General features: G+C 34.5%; 1 protein-coding gene across 4 annotated transcripts in view; it reads right to left on the minus strand.

Moving 5' to 3' along the window:
• The window catches only part of DIP-delta (Dpr-interacting protein delta), a 66222-nt gene that overhangs the window by 12680 nt on the left and 31432 nt on the right, over window positions 1–22110 (minus strand). For 3 of the 4 annotated variants that reach the window (XM_067791333.1, XM_067791334.1, XM_067791336.1), the window contains 6 exons: window positions 9226–9738; window positions 5154–5260; window positions 4892–5099; window positions 4652–4813; window positions 4382–4510; window positions 1828–1918 (listed from right to left, as the gene is read on the minus strand). In XM_067791333.1, coding sequence (XP_067647434.1) covers window positions 1828–1918; window positions 4382–4510; window positions 4652–4813; window positions 4892–5099; window positions 5154–5260; window positions 9226–9340 — 812 coding nt within the window. In that variant the 5' untranslated portion in view covers window positions 9341–9738. Of the gene's footprint in view, window positions 1–1827; window positions 1919–4381; window positions 4511–4651; window positions 4814–4891; window positions 5100–5153; window positions 5261–9225; window positions 9757–22110 lie in introns of all 4 variants that reach the window. The other variant, XM_067791335.1, reaches the window with a different exon arrangement.

A 22110-nucleotide genomic window follows, 5' to 3' on the forward strand; every position in this document is an offset into this window, starting at 1 on the left:
AATTTTATAACAAATTCTGTTAAATTATTATATTCACTTCTTATTTAATTAAGGAAATAAGAAAAAATAAGATCAATTAAGCACTATAATGGTTTTATTGTGGGTTATGGTACGTTACATATAGAACCGTCATTACTGAAGTGTATCAAAAGAGATTGAATTTAACGGTTAACTAAGAGAAGCAGTTCGGGTTTTCATAAACAACTACCGATAATAAAAGAAGAAAATGGAATTTTTTTGCGACATGTTCGTTTTTGCAATAATTTCGGAAATTCACAGTGACTAGTTTTTTTATTCAAATGCTTTCTCACTATCACTGAGTTCTTCTGGTGTGATTTATTGCCTAAGATTTTTTTTGGTAATTTTATACGAAAGCATGACACTCTTAGTACAGGTCCAAAAATATCGAGAGGGGTATCAACAGATACGTTTTGGATATTAGATTGTGAATCCGGAAACGGGAAATCAAAAACTTTGCGTACATCAAAAAATATCTACGAAAAACCGAAAAATGCCCCAGGACCACTCCGAAACCGGGGGGTGGCATCCCTTGTATTTTTGCACAGAATACCTTTCTGCATTGGCGGTTTTTGGCGGCGCTTATAAAAAGTTCCCTGGATTGATTCAACACCGGTTTTTAGATCAAAATTAAATATGCGCAAAACATTTTTGTTCACAATTTTTCTAAAATCTAAAATCATATTTTAATTACTATTTTGAAATCATTTCGGTATTTTTTTCGGGATTGTTTTAAGAAATATGTTAGAAAATATTTCGGGGATTATTACCATGACTATTTTGGAACTATTTTAGAATCATTTAGCAGTGTTCTGAAATATTCATTTATGAATATTATAGGGCTGTTTTAACTAGACTGTAATCGAGAGGTTATCGGCTAGTTAGCGAAAAAATGTCAATTCGCTATAGTTAGTTTAGGGATTTGCTATCGAAAAAATATCAATTTGCTATCGAAAAGTGATCAATTTATTATCGAAATATTATCAATTGGTTAGCGCAAAGTTATTTGTTTATTATCGACACAAATCAAAACTTGTTTGACAACATTTCGATAAAGCCTTAATAAAAAGTCCATGATCATATTACTATAAATATATGATAAATCATCCAAAACTTTTCCACAACAAATCGTTATACTATCGAACGCTTTTTGATATCGAATCGATAATTTTTCCATTATTAGTAGATATTTTTTCGAATATCGATTGATTACGCGTTTATACCTCGCCATTGACACACCGATAACAAATCATGATGCTGTTTTATAAATTTGGGAATGGCTTGAAATTAAAGCAAATTATTCTCAAGGCACCAAAAACACAAAAAAATTTAAATCTAAGGTCTATTCCGAGAAACTTTGTTAAGGCGGTATGCTTTTAAGGTACGATGTTTTATAGATCATAAAGTTTTAGTACATTAAATTGCAGTATAAAGTCACTTAAAGGCTCCGATTTATCTTAAGATACGCTAAATCGAATGATACGTTCAGCCATTTCTCTAGAGCATTTTTAAGGGTAAAAGTGACATGTTGTAATGCTAATACTTATTGGTTTACTTATTCGTAAATAGCTTTTTGGTATTTTAAATTTTGTGTGTAATTTATTTTTTTATGAAATTAGTAAAAGCCATTGCTTTCAAAGGTACAACAAACATATGTTAATGTTTAGCTGGGTATAATGAACTTTCTATTATTTCGCATAAAACAACAACATGTGAAACAAAGTTTTTTTTTACCCAATTACCCTGTATTCGCAATAAATCCACTTTTCAGTTAAAAAAAAAAAACAATTTAAATTATAAAAAACTTACTTCGGATGTGCCTCTGTGTGGCAATCAATTGTGACATCTGTTCCCGCTGGTGCGCCAACAAGTTGATTTGGTACCCAAATCATAGGAGAAACTTTATTAAAAATGGAAAGAAAAAGCAAAACCAAAATTTTTTTCAATTGCAAAGTAATACACTAAAATATACAGATGGTCTTATCTTAAGCTGGCAGAACAAATAAATATACATATGTGTCTTAAATAAGGCGAAAAGGAAATTATTTGGTGTCCCTATTTTAACTAAAGTGTTTAAGAAAATAAAGCAAGTTTTCGCTGTAATAAAATATCTTTCATTGTATTAACTTATATTTAACATAGACCAAATTAATTATTATTTCCAATTAAAAACTATGCCCGAATTCAAAAATTTTTCAAAAAGTTGTTTCGTGATAATTTTTAAACGAAAATACAATGAAATAATATTTATGTCAACTTTTTACGTTACTTAACAAAAACTATGAATGGAGCTGCTCAACCCCCATACATTTAAAGCACTATTGTTTTTGTTATGCCCGGAAGAATAGGCACAGATATCTACAAATTCACATATTAAAAAAATATCAAAAAAAAATGTTAAAAGCACTTCCATATGCGCTCACATATAAAATCGATTCATATGAAAGTGCAAAGAAAAAGCACTTCCATATGAAGCCAAGGCACTTCGGTATGATATTCAAATTTGCAAAGATATCGTAATAAAATTTGGTATACGCCTTATATTAGCCACGAGTAATGTCCCCACTAAAAAAATACGTAATCGGAATATAACGATGTCCCCTTGTTATGCAGCAAATATTCTCGTAAATATAGTTCTTCGATATTGCAAAAGCAAGAAGAGCATTTCTCTTCAAATTTAGCATATTGTTCTTTGTGTTGTGCTGACTCAATCTGCATAAAAAATTTACAAAAAAGGGGTGTAGAAGCGCTTACTTTTTGAAAGGTATCCGACTTATTAACTAAAAGTGATCAGCTTTGAATAAAACAACAAAAGTCGGTTGATGAACACGCCCACTCACCGTATAAAAATAAAATCCTATACAGACACATTACGCGATGTCTGCGCAAATTATAAAGCTACATTACTACAATTTTTGATGCATTTTCTCGTAACTTTAAAAGACGGCCATTTAAAAGCTCACTTAGGCATCTAAAATCATTGAAAAAAGCTTTGCGACGACTTTCGGTAGCGATAACACGAGAACGGTTCAAGTTATTGGAAATAATTTTGTGTGCACCCTTCTCCTTGAAAGAATAATTGCTCCACAAAATTAACGAAAATTGGTTAATAGCTACGCCCATTTACTGTATAATAATAATATTGCATAAAGCTCAGAATTATATCTTCTTGCCGCCGCCAAGATGTAGATGACAGTAAATCATTCATGCAACTTTTCTCTCGAATACCACAAAAAGCTTATCATCCTATATTGTCAGTGACTTCAAAAGCTTGATATTCTTTTGCGGAGAAGGGACTTCACTTTTCATTTGTACAATTATTCCTGTTCCTGGGTGGCGTCTTTTTTTTTCGAAATTATGGCAACCAACATTAACATGGTTGCCAAGATGAGACTTATATGACTTTTTCACTAATGGCTTTACATAATGTAAGCCTTATATCAGATAGCCTAGCTTATTGCAAACAATTTGAAAGCAACCGCCGCCCTTCTTAAAATAACTTCTGATAGCCCAAAAACAAGCTTTTAACAAACCGGTATACCTTAAATTGTACAACAGCAGCAAATGGGAGTTCAAAGGCTTCGCTGGCGCACTGATGTTGTTATAATCAAGTGGAAGGTTCTATTGCATTGGCAGCTCAATAAAATTTTGGTTTTCGAGCTATTCAACAAGCGTCACCTATTGCTAGGAAGAAATTACTGATGTACTTTGTTGGGGGCGGAAAAAGTCGTGTCTCCTTGAACTGTGAAATAAAAGCTATAGAGCAATCGAAATTCTTGTGAAATTAAATTAAATTTAAAAAATTTACTGCTCTTGATAATTTTTGAACTAACCTATAAAATATACGTTGAAAAAAAATTATTATTGTCCAAATTTTTAAAATTTTCGTTCAAAAATTATTACGAAGCAAAGCTGGTACGATAACTTATACTGAGAGCTTCTCAGCACTTACATATTTAAAGCACTTTTGTTTTGGTGTTGCCCTGAAAAATTGGCACAGATACAAATTCACAAAAATTTTTACAGCACTTCCATATGCCCTTACATATAAGTTCGAATCATATCAAAGTGCCTGAATTTCATATGAAAATGCAAGGAAAAACCACTTCCTTATGAAGCCAAGGCACTTGGTATAATACCAAAATTTACGCTAACAAATTTACATCAAAATGTTTTTCTAAAATAGCCTACATATAATCACAAATATTATAAGCAAACAAGGATCAGCACCAAATAAACAAATCTGTTTTCCTTTGACATAAGTATCTGAAAATAAATAAGTATCTGAAATAAAACACCATGACTTTTACAAAATTAATCTCCTCGCTGACCCTCCTTAATAGGAATTATGAATTGCACTTACATTCAACATCCAAAATAATTCGCTTGGACACGGATGGCGGTACACCATTCGTGGCAATGCAGAGGTAAGCGCCCATCTCATTACGGCTTACTTTGGTTAAAGGCAGAACTTCGCCATCATACACTAAAACTGTGGCAAAGAAAATATGAGAGAAGAAAAAATAAAATTAAATTTGTTTATGAAAAATACGCTTGTAGTTTTTAATAACACTTGAGTTGCACGGCAACAAAATCCGCAAAAACAAATTCCGTTTTTAAAATCAATATTTACCTTTCTTTTTCTTTTCCACCGCAATCTCTTCACCATCTTCACGTCGCCATATAATTTTTGGTGTGGGAAAACCATCTGCACGACAGGTCATATTGATATTTTGATTTTCACGAACCGCTACCGAAGAGGGCGTGCTTTCGATGTCGAGTATATTTGGCGGTACTATAAATATTTGAAAAAAAAAAAAAATGTGTTATTAACAACTCATTTAAAACCATACTCTTTTCCCTCTGCACTCACCGACAACCTGCAAGTAGCCGACTTGACTAATCATTGGGTTTGTATTAACTTGGCACATATAATAACCACGATCATCTTGATGAGCTTGATTTACATGCAGTAGCCATGTGTTCGCATTATCATAGGTAATACTATAGCGTGGTATGCGCGAGATGACATGCCGGTGTATTGTGAGTATCATTTGACGATCAATATGTATCCAAGCCACCTGATTTCAAATTAAAATAAACCAAATCTTGAGAATTAATCATAAATTACTCACCTTATAGCCACCTAAGTGCTCGACTACACACGGTAAATTCGCATCACGCCCCACTGCAACGGTCACATTAGGTATTGGTTGTGCAAAACGTGGTTCGTCCATCATCACTGTAAGTAAATAGAAATTGTTTTTATGTTTTAAAAATAAATATATTTTCTATTATTTAAAATAGAGTGTATGTGTTTTTGAAAGCGAAAAATAAATTTTTAATACAATTAAGGCAAGTACACAAGTTTAAAGGGGACACCACGTGGTATGAGCAACATTTTTCAAAAAATGCAGAACAAGAAAATCAAGAATTATTATTATAAAGAATAAAGGAGAAGAAAAAAGAGAGGAAAAGACAATGAAACACTAATATGGAATTGTTTTCGAGAAGATTTCGTCATCATTTCGGGATCGTAATGATATTGTTTACGTGACCGTTTCGGAACTATTTTTAGTTAATTTTGCGACAACTATGGGTTCTTTACAGGACTATTTCGTGATCGGCTCGAGATTATTTCTTCAGTTAAATGGAATACTAGAACGTTATAAATTCCCATGGGAGGCCAACACGGTTCATGAATGCGTGGAAAACACGAAAAGCTAAAACTGTGCTAGTTTTCCACGCGAAGAATAGAAAAGTGATTTCATGACCGTTCCGGGATGGTATTCTGGATCATTTCAGCGCTATTTATGAAATATCCCGGGACTATTTCGGGACTACTTTTGGAACACTTTGAGTCCATATCAGGACCATTTCAGCATCTAATTGGGCTATTTAAAGTTTTTTTCGGAATTATTTCCTGGATCACATCGTGAATGATTCGATCCAAGTACATTATTTTTTCCCGAATGGTACTCGATATCACTTCGGGATAATTTCGGTATTAAATTTCGGTGTTATATCCAAACCGTTTAGAATAGGTCTTTTTGCCGTTTTGAAATCATTTCAAAAACTTTTTAGCGATTGTAAAAACGATTGTTTAAAATATCATATTAGGATTATTGCCATTAGTTTGCGGAGAACTTTCGGGATCATTTCGAAAATGTATTGTCCTGTAAATTTATGTTTAATTTTGCTACTTTTTAGGGTTTATTTCAGAATTACTTCGAGATGGGAGTAGATTTCAGGGGTTCGAGTATTATTTTCGAAATCCACTCCGAATGGTTTCGAAACAGTTACAGGATTGTTCCAAAATGATATTCGAGATAATTTCTGAATAATTTCTGTACTATTTCGGCATACTTTCGGGATCATTTCAAAACTGTTCGTCCGTACCTTTTTGAGATGATTTCTAAAATGATGCGCGAATAGAAAGTATATATTATTTAATGTTCACTACCATAACATTTTGAAATAATAAGAATAAAATAATATCGGAATACAATAATTTCTCGTTTATTTTTTTTTTTATCATTTCGGGACTGTTTCGTGTTCATTTCAAAATTGTTTCGGGATCGGTTGGGTTATATTTACGAATTTTCTAATTTTCGGAGTAACTTCGGGATCCATTCCAAACAATATATATTATTCCGGGATGATATCCGGAGTAGTTTCGGTACTATTTCAACATCCCTTCCGGATCGTTTGGAAATAGTGTCGGAATTTCCTTGTTGTCATTAACAGATAATTTCAGGAGCCTTTCGGTATTATTTAAAGAATTATTTTGAGTTTATTAACGTAACGCTTTGGAATAGTATCATATTGGAATATTCGTATTGACTTTTTTAACGTTGTGAATAATTCCAGATCAATTCGGATTTATTTCGAGTTCTTATTATGACTGAGGAAAATGTGGGAGCTTTTTTAAACTCTTCATTGTACTATTTTTTATCACGTTGAGACCGTCTAATGCTTGTTTATGCGATGTTTTTGGACTTAGTTTTTGCTTTATCATTTTGGAATTCAAAATTATTTCAAAATCGATTCGAAACTATTTATGTAGCACCGATGCAATTGCACTAGACAATTTTGGAACCATAACTGTATAATTCCGAGGGGATAATTTTAGACCCATTCAGAAATTATCTGCGAGTATTCATCGGGAATATTTTGGGATAAAAAATAGCTTTATCAATATTTCTTAATAATTTTGTGTCTACTTCTGCATCATTCCAGAATCACTGCAACATCGTTTCCGAACCCTTACGGAATACTTTGACACCATTTCGAAAACATTCTCGAAAAATTTTCGGAATCAATTTGAGTTATCTGCGAGATGTTTTGAGATCCTTTTAGAACCACTTCGGTGATTATTTTGGATTCATTATAATAATGTTTCGGAGTAATTTCGGAAATATGACGTACGCACTTTTTTATAGTCGGGTCTGCTTCTGGATCATTTAGGAATTGTCATCGTGAATATTTCGAGATAATTTAGGTAGCGTCCTGGGTTAATTTTAGGATCTCTTACTCAATATTGTTACGAATGTTTTGAGTATATGTCGTTTTGACATACATTTCGGAATATTTATTATAGATTTGGGGCTACTTCCTTAGAATTTGGAATTTTCTTAAAGCTCGCTTCGCGCTTGTTTCATCAGTGGACCGGTATTGCTTTCACGACTTGTTTTTAAATATTTTGTGATTGCACTAGTGATATTTGTGGAATTAATCCGATAAGCTTTCGAGATCTTTTCATAGTTGGGATTATTTAAGTACAGTGTCGGTATTATTTAAGAATGTTTGCCTTTGCTTATTTGTAAGCTTTTTTGAAACTTTATTAGGGAAATTTTCAAGACAGTTTTCAGGATTATTTTGGAATCATGGAAAGGCAATTTTAGATTCGTCTCGTGATTATTTCGGGATCATTTAACGATCCTAATACTATTGTTTTTAAATCGTCTTGAGATTATTTCAGGATTGCTTCGAGACCAGTACATCATAATTTAAGGAACGTTTGGGAAAGGTCTTTCGATAATTTTCGGTATATATTGGGAACTATTTCGGTATTTTTCTTATCCATTTAAGAGTTGACACTGGGACTGCTACAGTATAATTTTGTCACTACTGTCATGCTTTCGCGTTCGCCACGGCACTGTTGTCGGATATAAGTTCAAGACTGTGAAGAATTTTCGTCTATTTGAAACCTAGCATTAACAACCAAAATGATTTCAGCTTAAAATCAAAAGTAGAATAAATCTTGTCAAGAAGCGCTACTTTGGACTGAGTATGTAATTAAAAATATAGTCCTCTCTCGACAAGAAAAAATCACGCTCTATAAATCGCTGATCATACCTGCCTTGATGTATGGCTCGGAATCGTAGACAGCGTCGAGAGGAGATCAGGTGGCTTTTGGAATGCTCCAGAGAAAAGTTCTCAGGAATATTTATGTCGAATAAAAATACAAAGTTATCGCTGGGTTGGTAATATTATGGGAGAGGCAGGTGAAGGAAAACTTAACCTCCTTGTGTGCTCTTAATCGGTGTCAGTTATTGTGAAACAGGGATATCTGGCATGACATGTTACGAAGTGGACGTTTTTGTGATAAAGGCGGCACCATTTCATGAGAGTTTCAAGAGTGTTTTGAGATCAATAAGGGATTTTCTCACCTAGCGGTTTAAGAGGTTGGAGTATTCCTGAGTAGGCATGTCTGTTTTGAGAAACGTTTAAAATCCACACACACAAAGACTCGAAAGTGTTAAAAACAATGTTGCCAGTGCCATCTGTCCTGCGCTACGTACTGGTACCAATACAATCTCGCAAAGCACTGCCCGTATCTGTAACTCTATAAAAGCCTTAGACGAGGAGTTTTGCGGTTAAAATTACAAAAAACAGTTTAATGCAAATTGGTGGGAACCAAAGCTTTGACTATGATTAGATAAGGAACAATAACTTTGCTTTTACGCAAATAGTGTAGATACAAAAGATAATTTTCTAAAATTTCTCAAATGATTCCATTTTTATGTATTACTGAATGTAAGCAATATGTCAATTTTAATTCTGTTAATTACCCTAGCAATTAGCGCTAAATCATAAAGCTAATCAAAGCAATTTTATGATTCACAAACCTTTAACAAGAATACGTAAAAGGAAGAGAAAAATTGTTGACCTTTTTGAAAATGAGTTAAAATTTGAGCTACTCACCATGTGTCACCAAATTTGTTAAATATATGAGGAACAAAACTTTTCGATTTGTAAAGCGGCTAGGAAAGAAATTTAGCGCAATTAGCAGCAATTGAATGAACGTAATTAAGAACATTTTAATTGCTGAGCGTCGTTGTGTGTCGTTGCGTTGCGTTGCGATGAGCGTGGAAGAGTTAGTAGGCTAACTAATTTTTGGCTTAGCCAATTAGCGTGATATTATTATTGTTGGTATATTTTTCTTTTTTTTTCTCCTTTTTTGTGAAATGATGTTTTATGCTGATGCTTGTAAATCACAGCTATGATACCACATATATGCTATGCTTTTTAATTATGCTATGATTACATTAATTTATGTATGTGTTATGCTGTTTTGCTAATGATTATGTCAATTTGATATGTTTTGTCAAGTGGTTGATATTAGCAGATGACATGTTGGTTTCTTTTTGTTGCTTTTTTGTTTCATTTTTCACATTTTGATGGGTCGTTAAGGTTGACACTCTTAAAATTATGTTACTGAAATTGGAAGGGTTCCTTAATATATTTTTATTTTTGCAGCTTATACAAATGGCATATATTTATACATGAGTGAGTTTATTTTACTCCTTGATGAACATTTTAAAAACACATAGAACGGCTTAATTGTATATTTTATAACACACACTCCTCTTAAGTTTAATTATTTCTTTCGTATTTTTTCTTTAATTTCTTAATTTTTTTTTGCACTTTGTTTTCTTTTATCTACTTTGTATTTTGTCACAAACAATTAGTGTAAAAAGATTGAATCAATTGAGTGTGCATTCTCTCAGCATTTTTTAAAAATTCTGATTTTTTGGTTGTATATTATTAATCTCCATTCCTGAATGGCTTAAAATACTTTAATTCAAAGCCAAAGTGTATGTGTTGTTGAATGGTAAAATATAATTTAATATAGAGTGTGAATGTAGGAACCATTTGCAATCTTTAATGAATGTTAACTTGATATGAATGCACACTTTTTCTTCCATTCAGTGCTAAGTACTTCTTCCCTAAGGTTAATTTTGAACACTTTCATTGCCCTCAGATATGTTAAATCAATTTAGGAGTTGGGTGCAAAAACTGGTCACAATATAAATAATAGCCGCTTCTAATTATTCAAGTAGTTTATTATAAAACTAGAAAGTCTTAAATCATGTTCATGGTGTCCAAAAATAAGACATACAAGTAATAGTACTTCATAACAGATTTTGTATACTTCGCAATTGGGTTGATTTTTCTTTCATTAATCGTGTAAGATTTGGCGGCCACCGTGGTGTGATGGTAGCGTGCTCCGCCTATCACACCGTATGCCCTGGGTTCAACTCCCGGACAAAGCAACATCAAAATTTTAGAAATAAGATTTTTCAATTAGAAGAAAATTTTTCTAAGCGGGGTCGCCCCTCGGCAGTGTCTGGCAAGCGCTCCGATTGTATTTCTGCCATGAAAAGCTCTCAGTGAAAACTCATCTGCCTTGCAGATGCCGTTCGGAGTCGGCATAAAACATGTAGGTCCCGTCCGGCCAATTTGTAGGGAAAAATCAAGAGGAGCACGACGCAAATTGGAAGAGAAGCTCGGCCTTAGATCTCTTCGGAGGTTATCGCGCCTTACATTTTTTTTTTTTTTTTTTATAATCGTGTAAGATCAAATAATTTGTGGCTTTTGTGAGTTGATTGGTTTCTTTTTTAGGTATATCTCGAGGATAACTTGCTTATGTAAAAGCATAGGGCTCTTGATTATATAAAGTATTCCAAAAGCATGAAGATATAGTCAAATTTTGCTGAAACTTCGAAAAGACAATATATTGATTTTTTGCTATATGTCAAAATGTCCAACATATTTTGCTATTGTCATATATGTAATAATCCTATATTGCTACAAAAGGTAACATTCCCAAACATCTGAGTGCCGCTATATTACTGTTTAAACGTTTTTGTTTTTGTATACAATAATCGAATATACCTGAATTTAAATTTTTTCCTATCACACTTATGCTGCAACAATCACAAAAATTTTATTTTTGATTTGGAATTCAAAACACATTTCGAGCATTTTCTATTAGCAGAATATGAGTATTACATATATGTTCTATTGTTATAAAATGGATTTTGTAAATGAACACATTGTGCATTGACCAAATAGAGTAAATTGTGGATATTTTTTGTCAATAATATAAGAAAAACAGATACTTGGGTTTAAGTCATTTAAATTTAAATACATCAAAGCACATAAGTCTGTCGGGCGATTTCGTTGGAGCTTCCTAATTTTGAGAATTTCGATAAAATCACGTATATTTCCATGGCATCGCCCTACAGCATCCAGGCTTTTTCTATTCACCTAAATTATCTTCCCCGTTTTACTTCATCTGTGCCACAAAAAAAAATTTTCCATTGGTAGAAACTCTTCAGAGGTTATTAATTTCCCTCCCCACAAAGAGATTGACTGGCTCCATCGTACTACAGTTTCTTTACAGCTGATGATTTGACAGTGTTTGACGGAATATATGTATAGAATCCGAGTGATTGAGAAGAATCATTAGTATATCTGCCTATTTGCACGGCATTGGTAAAAGATCGAAATTGCTTTGGAAGGTTGAATTCTATCTTACTTGAGCAGATTTGTATTAAAAGTCAATTTCCTTTGCTACCAAAAAAACTAAAACTACCTATAAAGCATACGTTAATTGACATTGAAATTACAAACTGTTATGTTTAGAAGAATATTTTTCTTAAGAAATAGAGAACATATTATATAGTTATTGCAATTTGCAAACCTGCAGACCAGTAAAGATACAGTATTTGACCATATACCGCTAAGAAGAATATATGAAGGAACTTAAGAGCTTTTATAATTGTCTTTTCTTCATTGAGCACGTTCAATTGAGGACGTTCAAATGTAGGTTAGTACTTTTTCATGCAAGTACCTTTTATATGGTACATTGGCAACACTTATTTAGAACGATGACAATTTTCGGAACAGGGATGTTGAAATATTTGTCATTTGCTTTTTTTATTATTAAATTTTTTGGAAAATTTCAATAAAAATACTTTTCCTGTTAACTTCTTTATGCTTCATTGCCATTTAAACAATGAAAAAACTGGTCATCACGGAAAATAATTACATTTTGTGTTTATATTTTGAATTGGCTTTATTTAAATGTAACCACGTGATATTTGAGATATTTGTATATGTACGACATTTCTCATAATTGATTGATACTAGAAAACAGAGGTTGCATTCATTTGAATACTTATTCTGTGTTGAAAAATGTTGGTGTTTCATTCTATTACTTCATTCTTTCTTCGAATGAGTTCAGGAGTGCAGTCTTTTCTTCCAATACTGAACGAAGAATGGGTTAACTTTTAAGCCACATTCCCTAATAAGGGATGTGTGAATGAAGAAACACCATTCTTTATTCAGTGGTTTAAAATTTCAAGTGATTGTTCAGTTTTTGAGCTTTGTTTTTGGGACGATTATTTTTCTCTCATTGTTTTGGACAACATATTTTTGCCATTAGCATTGAAAATAAACACTCACAAAAGGAAAAGTATTAACATGAAATCTAACCCATTCATCCCTTAATGTATTCCACGTCCTACCGCTTTACTAATTTCTAACATTAGCCATCCTCCGATTTTCACAGATAAAACAAATAAATAAATTCAAATTGAAACTCACTGATATTCATAAATTATAAAGGAGCTGACAGAGGCACACATAGGCCAGCGGCATTAGGGCCGTTGTGATACCACGAAAACATACCATAACCTTTACTTTTCGAACCATTTCGTGGATCGGATAAAGGCTACTAAGTCCTTGATGTCATATTTCCTGACCTGGCGCAGATTATCAAGAAAAATAGCTCCCAGGAAGCGCTGTCTTTTGTCATTTAGAATCGAAGAGTTGCACATGAGGCGAATTAGAGTCTCCACCTCTTCGTCCTCTATACACCTCCTGCCACAACGACTATAAAGCGCTACTTACTTTTACGCATGCCTACTTATAAGTCGGTGTCCATTTGGTACTGATAAAAGTGTGGATAAAATCCCTAATAAGGTTGGTGGTAGAGTGTTGCTATGAGCTATGCCAGGCGCGAAGCAATTTTAATTTTCATATTTTTTATAAAATTGGAAAGTTCTGGCACTCTGACACGTTTCAAAATTTTCTATAAATAATATTTTTCATAGTTTTCTATCTTTATATTAAAGCCGTATAGCTGATTCTTGCTTCTGCTCTTCATCAGCAAAAGAATGTAAGCGTGACGTCATCGTTTAGGATCCCATTATAGCCAGGGATCATAACGATCACGCATCGATTTATCATTTTCTTTCAAACGATAAATATTAGACTGTTAAACTATTTCAAAAATTATAATTGATTATGGATCTACTGACTTAGCGTTGACTCTATTTCACATGTTTAAATAATCTGTTTTACCTTTTCAGAACTATTTTGATTAAAAAAGTGCATTTTATGCTCCCTTAGATAACCTATACTCTAATATTTTTAGCCATATTTAGCATTAGCTTGCATATGGCCAGGGGCATACCGGGGCATCCTTTTTCATAAAGAATTTGCCTTGTGTGTTCGTTTGCAATGACGTTTCCCTCGAAATCATTGCGACCGGAGCCCATTAGAGGTGTACACGTCTCTGCTGCGCCATCTCTTGGAGAGACCCACAACAGTTCAGTGTTAGTTCAGTATTGAACTAGTAACAGTCTAGGGATGTGACAGCAGCCTGACTGAAAATAAAGATTTTTTTAAGATATTATGTGTCCCTACTATAATTGTGGCTTCCATGATGGCTGATACTTCTGCTCTAATGACAACAGAGTGACGGTGTAGTTTAAAGGTGAGTTAGGGGTTATGATCCCTTGAATAGATTCCATTATTTTCGAATTGTTCTCTCAATTTTTTTCAAAGTCAAAATATTTTAAATATATCACACCTAAACGTATTGTTTGGGTAAAATCAAAATGAGACAGGAGTTGCATACGATTTTCCAAGCAGAAAAAGCGTGAACAGAAGCACGGACTCCAAAACGCTTAAGATCATGTGCAAATCCTTCGACATTAGACTCAAAAAGTTGTTTATATCTCTGTAGAAAGAAGACTTAAAGCTCACGATGGGTATACTCATGGGACACTGTTAAACCAGATATAGGAAGTGCGTGCTAGAGGAAGTAAAGGTTCTGTGTTCGTGCCCAGGTTAAGGCACCATCTAATAAGAGCAGCAGAGTTACCAGAATTCGAGGCAGCATATATATTTGACAAGAGGACGGAGTTATTTTATAACACAAGTCCTGACACCTAATGTTCCGTAGAATCATTTTAATTTTTTCACAAAAATATTATTATTATTATTTATTTTTATACTCAGTAGAGCAGAGCTCACAGAGTATATTAAGTTTGATTGGATAACGGTTGGTTGTACATATATAAAGGAATCGAGATAGATATAGACTTCCATATATCAAAATAATCAGGATCGAAAAAAAATTTGATTGAGCTATGTCCGTCCGTCCGTCCGTCCGTCCGTTAACACGATAACATGAGTAAATTTCGAGGTAACTTGATGAAATTTGGTACGTAGGTTCCTGAGCACTCATCTCAGATCGCTATTTAAAATGAACGATATCGGACTATAACCACGCCCACTTTTTCGATATCGAAAATTTCGTAAAACCGAAAAAGTGCGATAATTCATTACCAAAGACAGATAAAGCGACGAAATTTGGTAGATGAGTTGAATTTATGACGCAGAATAGAAAATTAGTAAAATTTTGGACAATGGGCGTGGCACCGCGCACTTTTAAAAGAAGGTAATTTATAATTTTTGCAAGCTGTAATTTGTCAGTCGTTGAAGATATCATGATGAAATTTGGCAGGGACGTTACTCCTATTACTATATGTACGCCTAATAAAAATTAGCAAAATCGGAGAAGGACCACGCTCACTTTTAAAAAAAATTTTTTTTAAAGTAAAATTTTAACAAAAAATTTAATATCTTTACAGTATATAAGTAAATTATGTCAACATTTAACTCCAGTAATGACATGGTGCAACAAAATACAAAAATAAAAGAAAATTTCAAAATGGGCGTGACTCCGCCCTTTTTCATTTAATTTGTCTAGGATACTTTTAACGCCATAAGTCGAACAAAAATTAACCAATCCTTTTGAAATTTGGTAGGGGCATAGATTTTATGATGCTAACTGTTTTCTGTGAAAACGGGCGAAATCGGTTTATGCCACGCCCAGTTTTTATACACAGTCGTTCGTCTGTCCTTCCGCATGGCCGTTAACATGATAACTTGAGCAAAAATCGACATATCTTTAATGAACTTAGTTCACGTACTTACTTGAACTCATTTTATTTTGGTATGAAAAATGAACGAAATCCGACAATGACCACGCCCACTTTTTCGATATCGAAAATTACGAAAAATGAAAAAAATGCCATAATTCTGTACCAAATACGAAAAAAGGGATGAAACATGGTGAGGTAATTGGATTGGTTTATTGACACGAAATATAACTTTAGAAAAAACTTTATAAAATGGTTGTGACACGTACCATATTAAGTAGAAGAAAAAGTTCCGCAGGGCGAAACCCTTAAAATCTTGGCAGGTATTACATATATAAATAAATTAGCGGTATCCAACAGATGATGTTCTGGGTCACCCTGGTCCACATTTTGGTCGATATCTGGAAAACGCCTTCTAATATACAACTACCACCACTCCCTTTTAAAACTCTCATTAATACCTTTATTTTGATACCCATATCGTACAAACAAATTCTAGGGTCACCCCTGGTCCACCTTTATGGCGATATCTCGAAACGGCGTACACCTATGGAACTAAGGATTACTCCCTTTTGAAATACTCATTAACACCTTTCTTTTGATACCCATATTGTACAAACAAATTCTAGGGTCACCCCTGGTCCACCTTTATGGCGGTATCTCGAAACGGCGTCCACCTATGGAACTAAGGATTATTCCCTTTTAAAATACTTATTAACACCTTTCATTTGATACCCATATCGTACAAACGCATTCTAGAGTCAACCCTGATCCACCTTTATGACTATATCCCTAAATGGCGTCCACCTATAGAACTATGGCCCACTCCCTCATAAAATACTCTTTAACACCTTTCATTTGATACCCATATCGTACAAACGCATTCTAGAGTCACCCTGGTCAACCTTTATGGCGATATCTCGAAAAGGCGACCACCTATACAACAACCACCACTCCCTTTTAAAGCCCTCATTAATACCTTTAATTTGATACCCATATCGTACAAACACATTCTAGAGTCACCCATGGTCCACCTTTATGGCGATATTTCGAAACGGCGTCCACCTATAGAACTAAGGCCCACTCCCTTTTAAAATACTCATTAACAACATTCGTTTGATGCCCATATTGTACAAACAAATTCTAGGGTCACCCCTGGTCCACCTTTGTGGCGATATCTCGAAACGGCGTCCACCTATGGAACTAAGGATTACTCCCTTTTAAAATACTCATTAACACCTTTCATTTGATACCCATATCGTACAAACAAATTCTAGGGTCACACCTGGTCCACCTTTATGGCGATATCTCGAAACGGTGTCCACCTCTGGAACTAAGCAACACTCCCTTTTCAAATACTCATTAACACCTTTTTTTGATACCCATATTGTACAAACAAATTCTAGGGTCACCCCTGGTCCACCTTTATGGCGATATCTCGAAACGGCGTCCACCTATGGAACTAAGGATTACTCCTTTTTAAAATACTCATTAACATCTTTCGTTTGATACCCATATTGTACAAACGCATTCTAGGGTCACACCTGGTCCACCTTTATGGCGATATCTCGAAACGGTGTCCACCTCTGGAACTAAGCAACACTCCCTTTTCAAATACTCATTAACACCTTTTTTTGATACCCATATTGTACAAACAAATTCTAGGGTCACCCCTGGTCCACCTTTATGGCGATATCTCGAAACGGCGTCCACCTATGGAACTAAGGATTACTCCTTTTTAAAATACTCATTAACATCTTTCGTTTGATACCCATATTGTACAAACGCATTCTAGGGTCACACCTGGTCCACCTTTATGGCGATATCTCGAAACGGCGTCCACCTGTGGAGCTAAGCATCACTCCCTTTTAAAATACTCATTAACACCTTTCTTCTGATACCAATATTGTACAAACAAATTCTAGGGTCACCCCTGGTCCACCTTTATGGCGATATCTCGAAACTGCGTCCACCTATGGAACTAAGGATAACTCCCTTTTAAAATACTCATTAACACCTTTCATTTGATACCCATATCGTACAAACAAATTCTAGGGTCACACCTGGTCCACCTTTATGGCGATATCTCGAAACGGTGTCCACCTCTGGAACTAAGCAACACTCCCTTTTCAAATACTCATTAACACCTTTTTTTGATACCCATATTGTACAAACAAATTCTAGGGTCACCCCTGGTCCACCTTTATGGCGATATCTCGAAACGGCGTCCACCTATGGAACTAAGGATTACTCCTTTTTAAAATACTCATTAACATCTTTCGTTTGATACCCATATTGTACAAACGCATTCTAGGGTCACACCTGGTCCACCTTTATGGCGATATCTCGAAACGGCGTCCACCTGTGGAGCTAAGCATCACTCCCTTTTAAAATACTCATTAACACCTTTCTTCTGATACCAATATTGTACAAACAAATTCTAGGGTCACACCTGGTCCCCCTTTGTGGCGATATCTCGAAACGGCGTCTACCTGTGGAACTAAGGATTACTCCCTTTTAAAATACTCATTAACGCCTTTCATTTGATACCCATATCGTACAAACGCATTCTAGAGTCACCCCTGGTCCACCTTTATGGCGATATCTCGAAAAGGCGACCACCTATACAACTACCACCAATCCTTTTTAAAACCCTCCTTAATACCTTTAATTTGATACCCATATCGTACAAACAAATTCTAGGGTCACCCCTGGTCCACCTTTATGGCGATATCTCGAAACGGCGTCCACCTATGGAACTAAGGATTACTCCCTTTTAAAATACTCGTTAACACCTTTCTTTTGATACCCATATTGTACAAACAAATTCTAGGGTCACCCCTGGTCCACCTTTATGGCGGTATCTCGAAACGGCGTCCACCTATGGAACTAAGGATTACTCCCTTTTAAAATACTCATTAACACCTTTCATTTGATACCCATATCGTACAAACGCATTCTAGAGTCAACCTGATCCACCTTTATGGCTATATCCCTAAATGGCGTCCACCTATAGAACTATGGCCCACTCCCTCATAAAATACTCTTTAATGCCTTTCATTTGATACAAATGTCACACAAACACATTCCAGGGTTTCCCTCGGTTCATTTTCCTACATGGTTATTTTCCCTTATGTTGTCACCATAGCTCTCAACTGAGTATGTAATGTTCGGTTACACCCGAACTTAACCTTCCTTACTTGTTTTCTTATAATAAACTAAGCTTGATTATTTTTATTATTTGAAGAAACCTTGATACTGGTAGTAGCTTTTTTTTTTTTTTGTACATATTATTAATAGCCCCGCAGACACAGACATTATTCTGCCCTAACCGTGGTCTAGCTAGATAACTTCAATAATTTTTGACCTTTAACTCTCCCACCCCCTCAATATTTCAAAGTTTTACGGTAAAGAAGAAATATTAAAATCAATATATCCGTTTTTGAGTTCAAGCTATATAAACAATAATTGTACGGTTTTGTACTACACTTTGGCAGTATACAGTATTAGCAAGTAAGGAAGGCTAAGTTCCGGTGTAACCGAATATTACATACTCAGCTGCCAAATTACAGCTTGCAAATCTTTCAAAATACCTTCTTTTAAAAGTGGGCGGTGCCACGGCCATTGTCCAAAATTTTACTAATTTTCAGTTTTGCATCATAAGGTCAACGAACCTACCAAGTTTCATCGCTTTGTCCGTCTTTGGTAGTGAATTATCGTACTTTTTCGGTTTTTCGAAATTTTCGATATCGAAAAGGTAGGCGTGGTTATATTCCGATTTCGTTCATTTTGATTAGGGATCTGAGATGAGTTCCCAAGAACTTACGTAACAAATTTTATTATACTTCAAAATTAGCTAAAGTTATCGTGTTTACTGACAGACGGACGAACGAACATGGCTAAATTAATTTCTTTTTTCGCCCAGATCATTTTGATATATAGAAGTCTAAATCTATCTCGAATAGTTTATGCCGTTACGGGGTACCGTTATGCGAACAAAATTAATATACTCTGTGAGCTCTGCTCAGCTGAGTATAAAAATATCCATCTTACCTTTCTCAGCTTTCAAATGCAAAAACCGTTTTAAAATCGGAAAATTCTATGCGAAGTGTTGGATGTTCAACGGCTTTTAGCGACTCTATTTTATAAAATTTATATATAAGTTTCGCTGAAGTTTCACCTGACTCAATCTAAACACAAAATTTCTTGTTTTATTTTTTTGATCACATTTCCTGCTAATCTTAAAACTTTTAGTTATGAATCAAATTTAACCTTCAATTATTGAAATTCTTCGTCTTTGGCTTTGTCAATATTGTCTGCATTCGTAGCAGACATGCACAAATACCAATCCAAATAAAATATGTCTGTATATGTGTGTACACAAATATTGGGAATAGCATACATACATACGTAAGTAAACATGACATACGTTTTAAAAGGAACATTCAAAGTTCGAATATAAATTTATTGCTTTATACGTATATTTTCATTTATATGTGCGTGTGTGTAAACCCTCTTCACTTTCCGACCAAATATCTTCATATAATCCACATTGTTCGTGTACTCACATGACGCTTAAGTTGGATAGACAAAGTTTGTATATTTAGATGTATGGGTTAAGCTAACAAAAGTGGGCTCACAAATACATGCAAGCAGCCATGTACATATGTAATATATGTACGTATATAAATTGCGCTTGTGTTGTGTTAGTTCAAAGCGCTCGCAGCAGACTGAGTAAATCATAGTAAATTGTTTTTTGTTTCAATATCAAAAATTGGTTTCTAAGTTCAGTTTTATTGCAAATTCGTGGTTACTTGTAGGTTACGTAATTGCTTTTAATGGTATTTATTACATTTTTCGTAAAACAACTGACAGGTGTAACCAAAGTTTTGGTTTTGATTACTTATTTTATGCGGCACTTAATAAATATATTGCGCGATGCAGCTCCGAAAAGATTTAGGCCGAGCTGCTACTTTTTATTTTTCCTAAAAATTGTCGGGGCGGGAGGAACATGTTTTCTGTCGACCCCGAACGGCATCTGGAAGGCAGACGAATTTTCACTGAGAAGCTTTCAATGGCAAAAATACACTCGGAGTGTTTGACAAATCACTGCCGAGGAGCGGCCGCGCTTAAATAATGCTTTTTTCTGATAGAAAAGATTTGTGCGCCAATTTTTGTTATTGTTTCGCCCAAGACTTGACCCTAGGATCTTCAGTGCGGTCGGCGGAGCAGTTTACCACTACATCACGGCGGCCATTGAATCTCAAAACCGATGAGCTTCTCCTTATAAAATTCGCGGAAATTTGGAGATGTAAGCAATGTTGCCATTTTAGCTTTTTTCAAGCTAGATTTAGCTCCTTTTTTTCTCCGTTCAGCTTGAAAAGTTGCGATTTAGCTTTAAGTTTTTTCGGAGCTTTTTTCAAAATTTTAGAAAATCTCGATAAACAGTTTGGCGTAGATTAAATTTTAAAAACATTGTATGAATTTGGGCTAGATGATAAATTTCGAGGGGCTGAGGAACAGATAATGCTTGCATTATAGTAGGCAGAAATCGAGGCGTAGTAAATTTATTAAGGCAATATCAATCTAATATCATTTTCGTTACGCGTGTTTGCAACTCGATTCGATTGGCTGTTTCCTAGGCTCCGAAATTACTTTCGAGTGAAATTAAATTTTTGATTTCAGAAACATTTAACTGGTTTTCGAAGTCCACATGTAGACAAGAGAGCTTTGCAAATCGCATCAACATGAATGAAGAAACTCCTTGTTTTTCTGTACTTATGTTAACAGGTATACATTTTACTTCAAAGATACCGTTGTGTGTAATATCTATATGAAAATACTTTATTTTGTCTTGGATTGCAAGCTAGAAAATCTGAAGAAACTTTATCGGAACTTCAAAATACAAAAACAATTTCTACCATGGAAAAGAAAGACCGCTATTCCGCCAAAATTAGTGAGTTCAGCCTGTTTTTATACTCAGTTGAGCAGAGGTCACAGAGTATATTAACTTTTTGGATAACGGTTGGTTGTACAGATATAAAGAAATCGATATAGATAGATATAGACTTCCATATATCAAAATCATCAGCATCGAAAAAAAATTTGATTGAACCATGTCCGTCCGTCCGTCCGTCCGTTAACACGATAACTTAAGTAAATTTTGAGGTATCTTGATGAAATTAGGTATGTAGGTTTCCTGGACACTCATCTCAGATCACAATTTAAAATCAATAATATCGGACCCTAACCAAGCCCACTTTTTCGATATCGAAAATTTCGAAAAACCGAAAAAGTGCGATAATTCATTACCAAAGACTGATAAAGCGATGAAACTTGGTAGGTGAGTTGAACTTATGACGCAGAATAGAAAATTAGTAAAATGTGGACAATGGGCGTGGCACCGCCTACTTTTAAAAGAAGGTAATTTAGAAGTTTTGCAAGCTGTAATTTGGCAGTCGTTGAAGATATCATGATGAAATTTGGCAGGAACATTACTACTATTACTATATGTATGCTTTATAAAAATTAGCAAAGTCGGAGAACGACCACGCCCACGTTTAAAATA

Source organism: Eurosta solidaginis, chromosome 5 (assembly GCF_040869045.1).
Source record: "Eurosta solidaginis isolate ZX-2024a chromosome 5, ASM4086904v1, whole genome shotgun sequence".
Taxonomy (NCBI): Eukaryota; Metazoa; Arthropoda; class Insecta; order Diptera; family Tephritidae; genus Eurosta; species Eurosta solidaginis.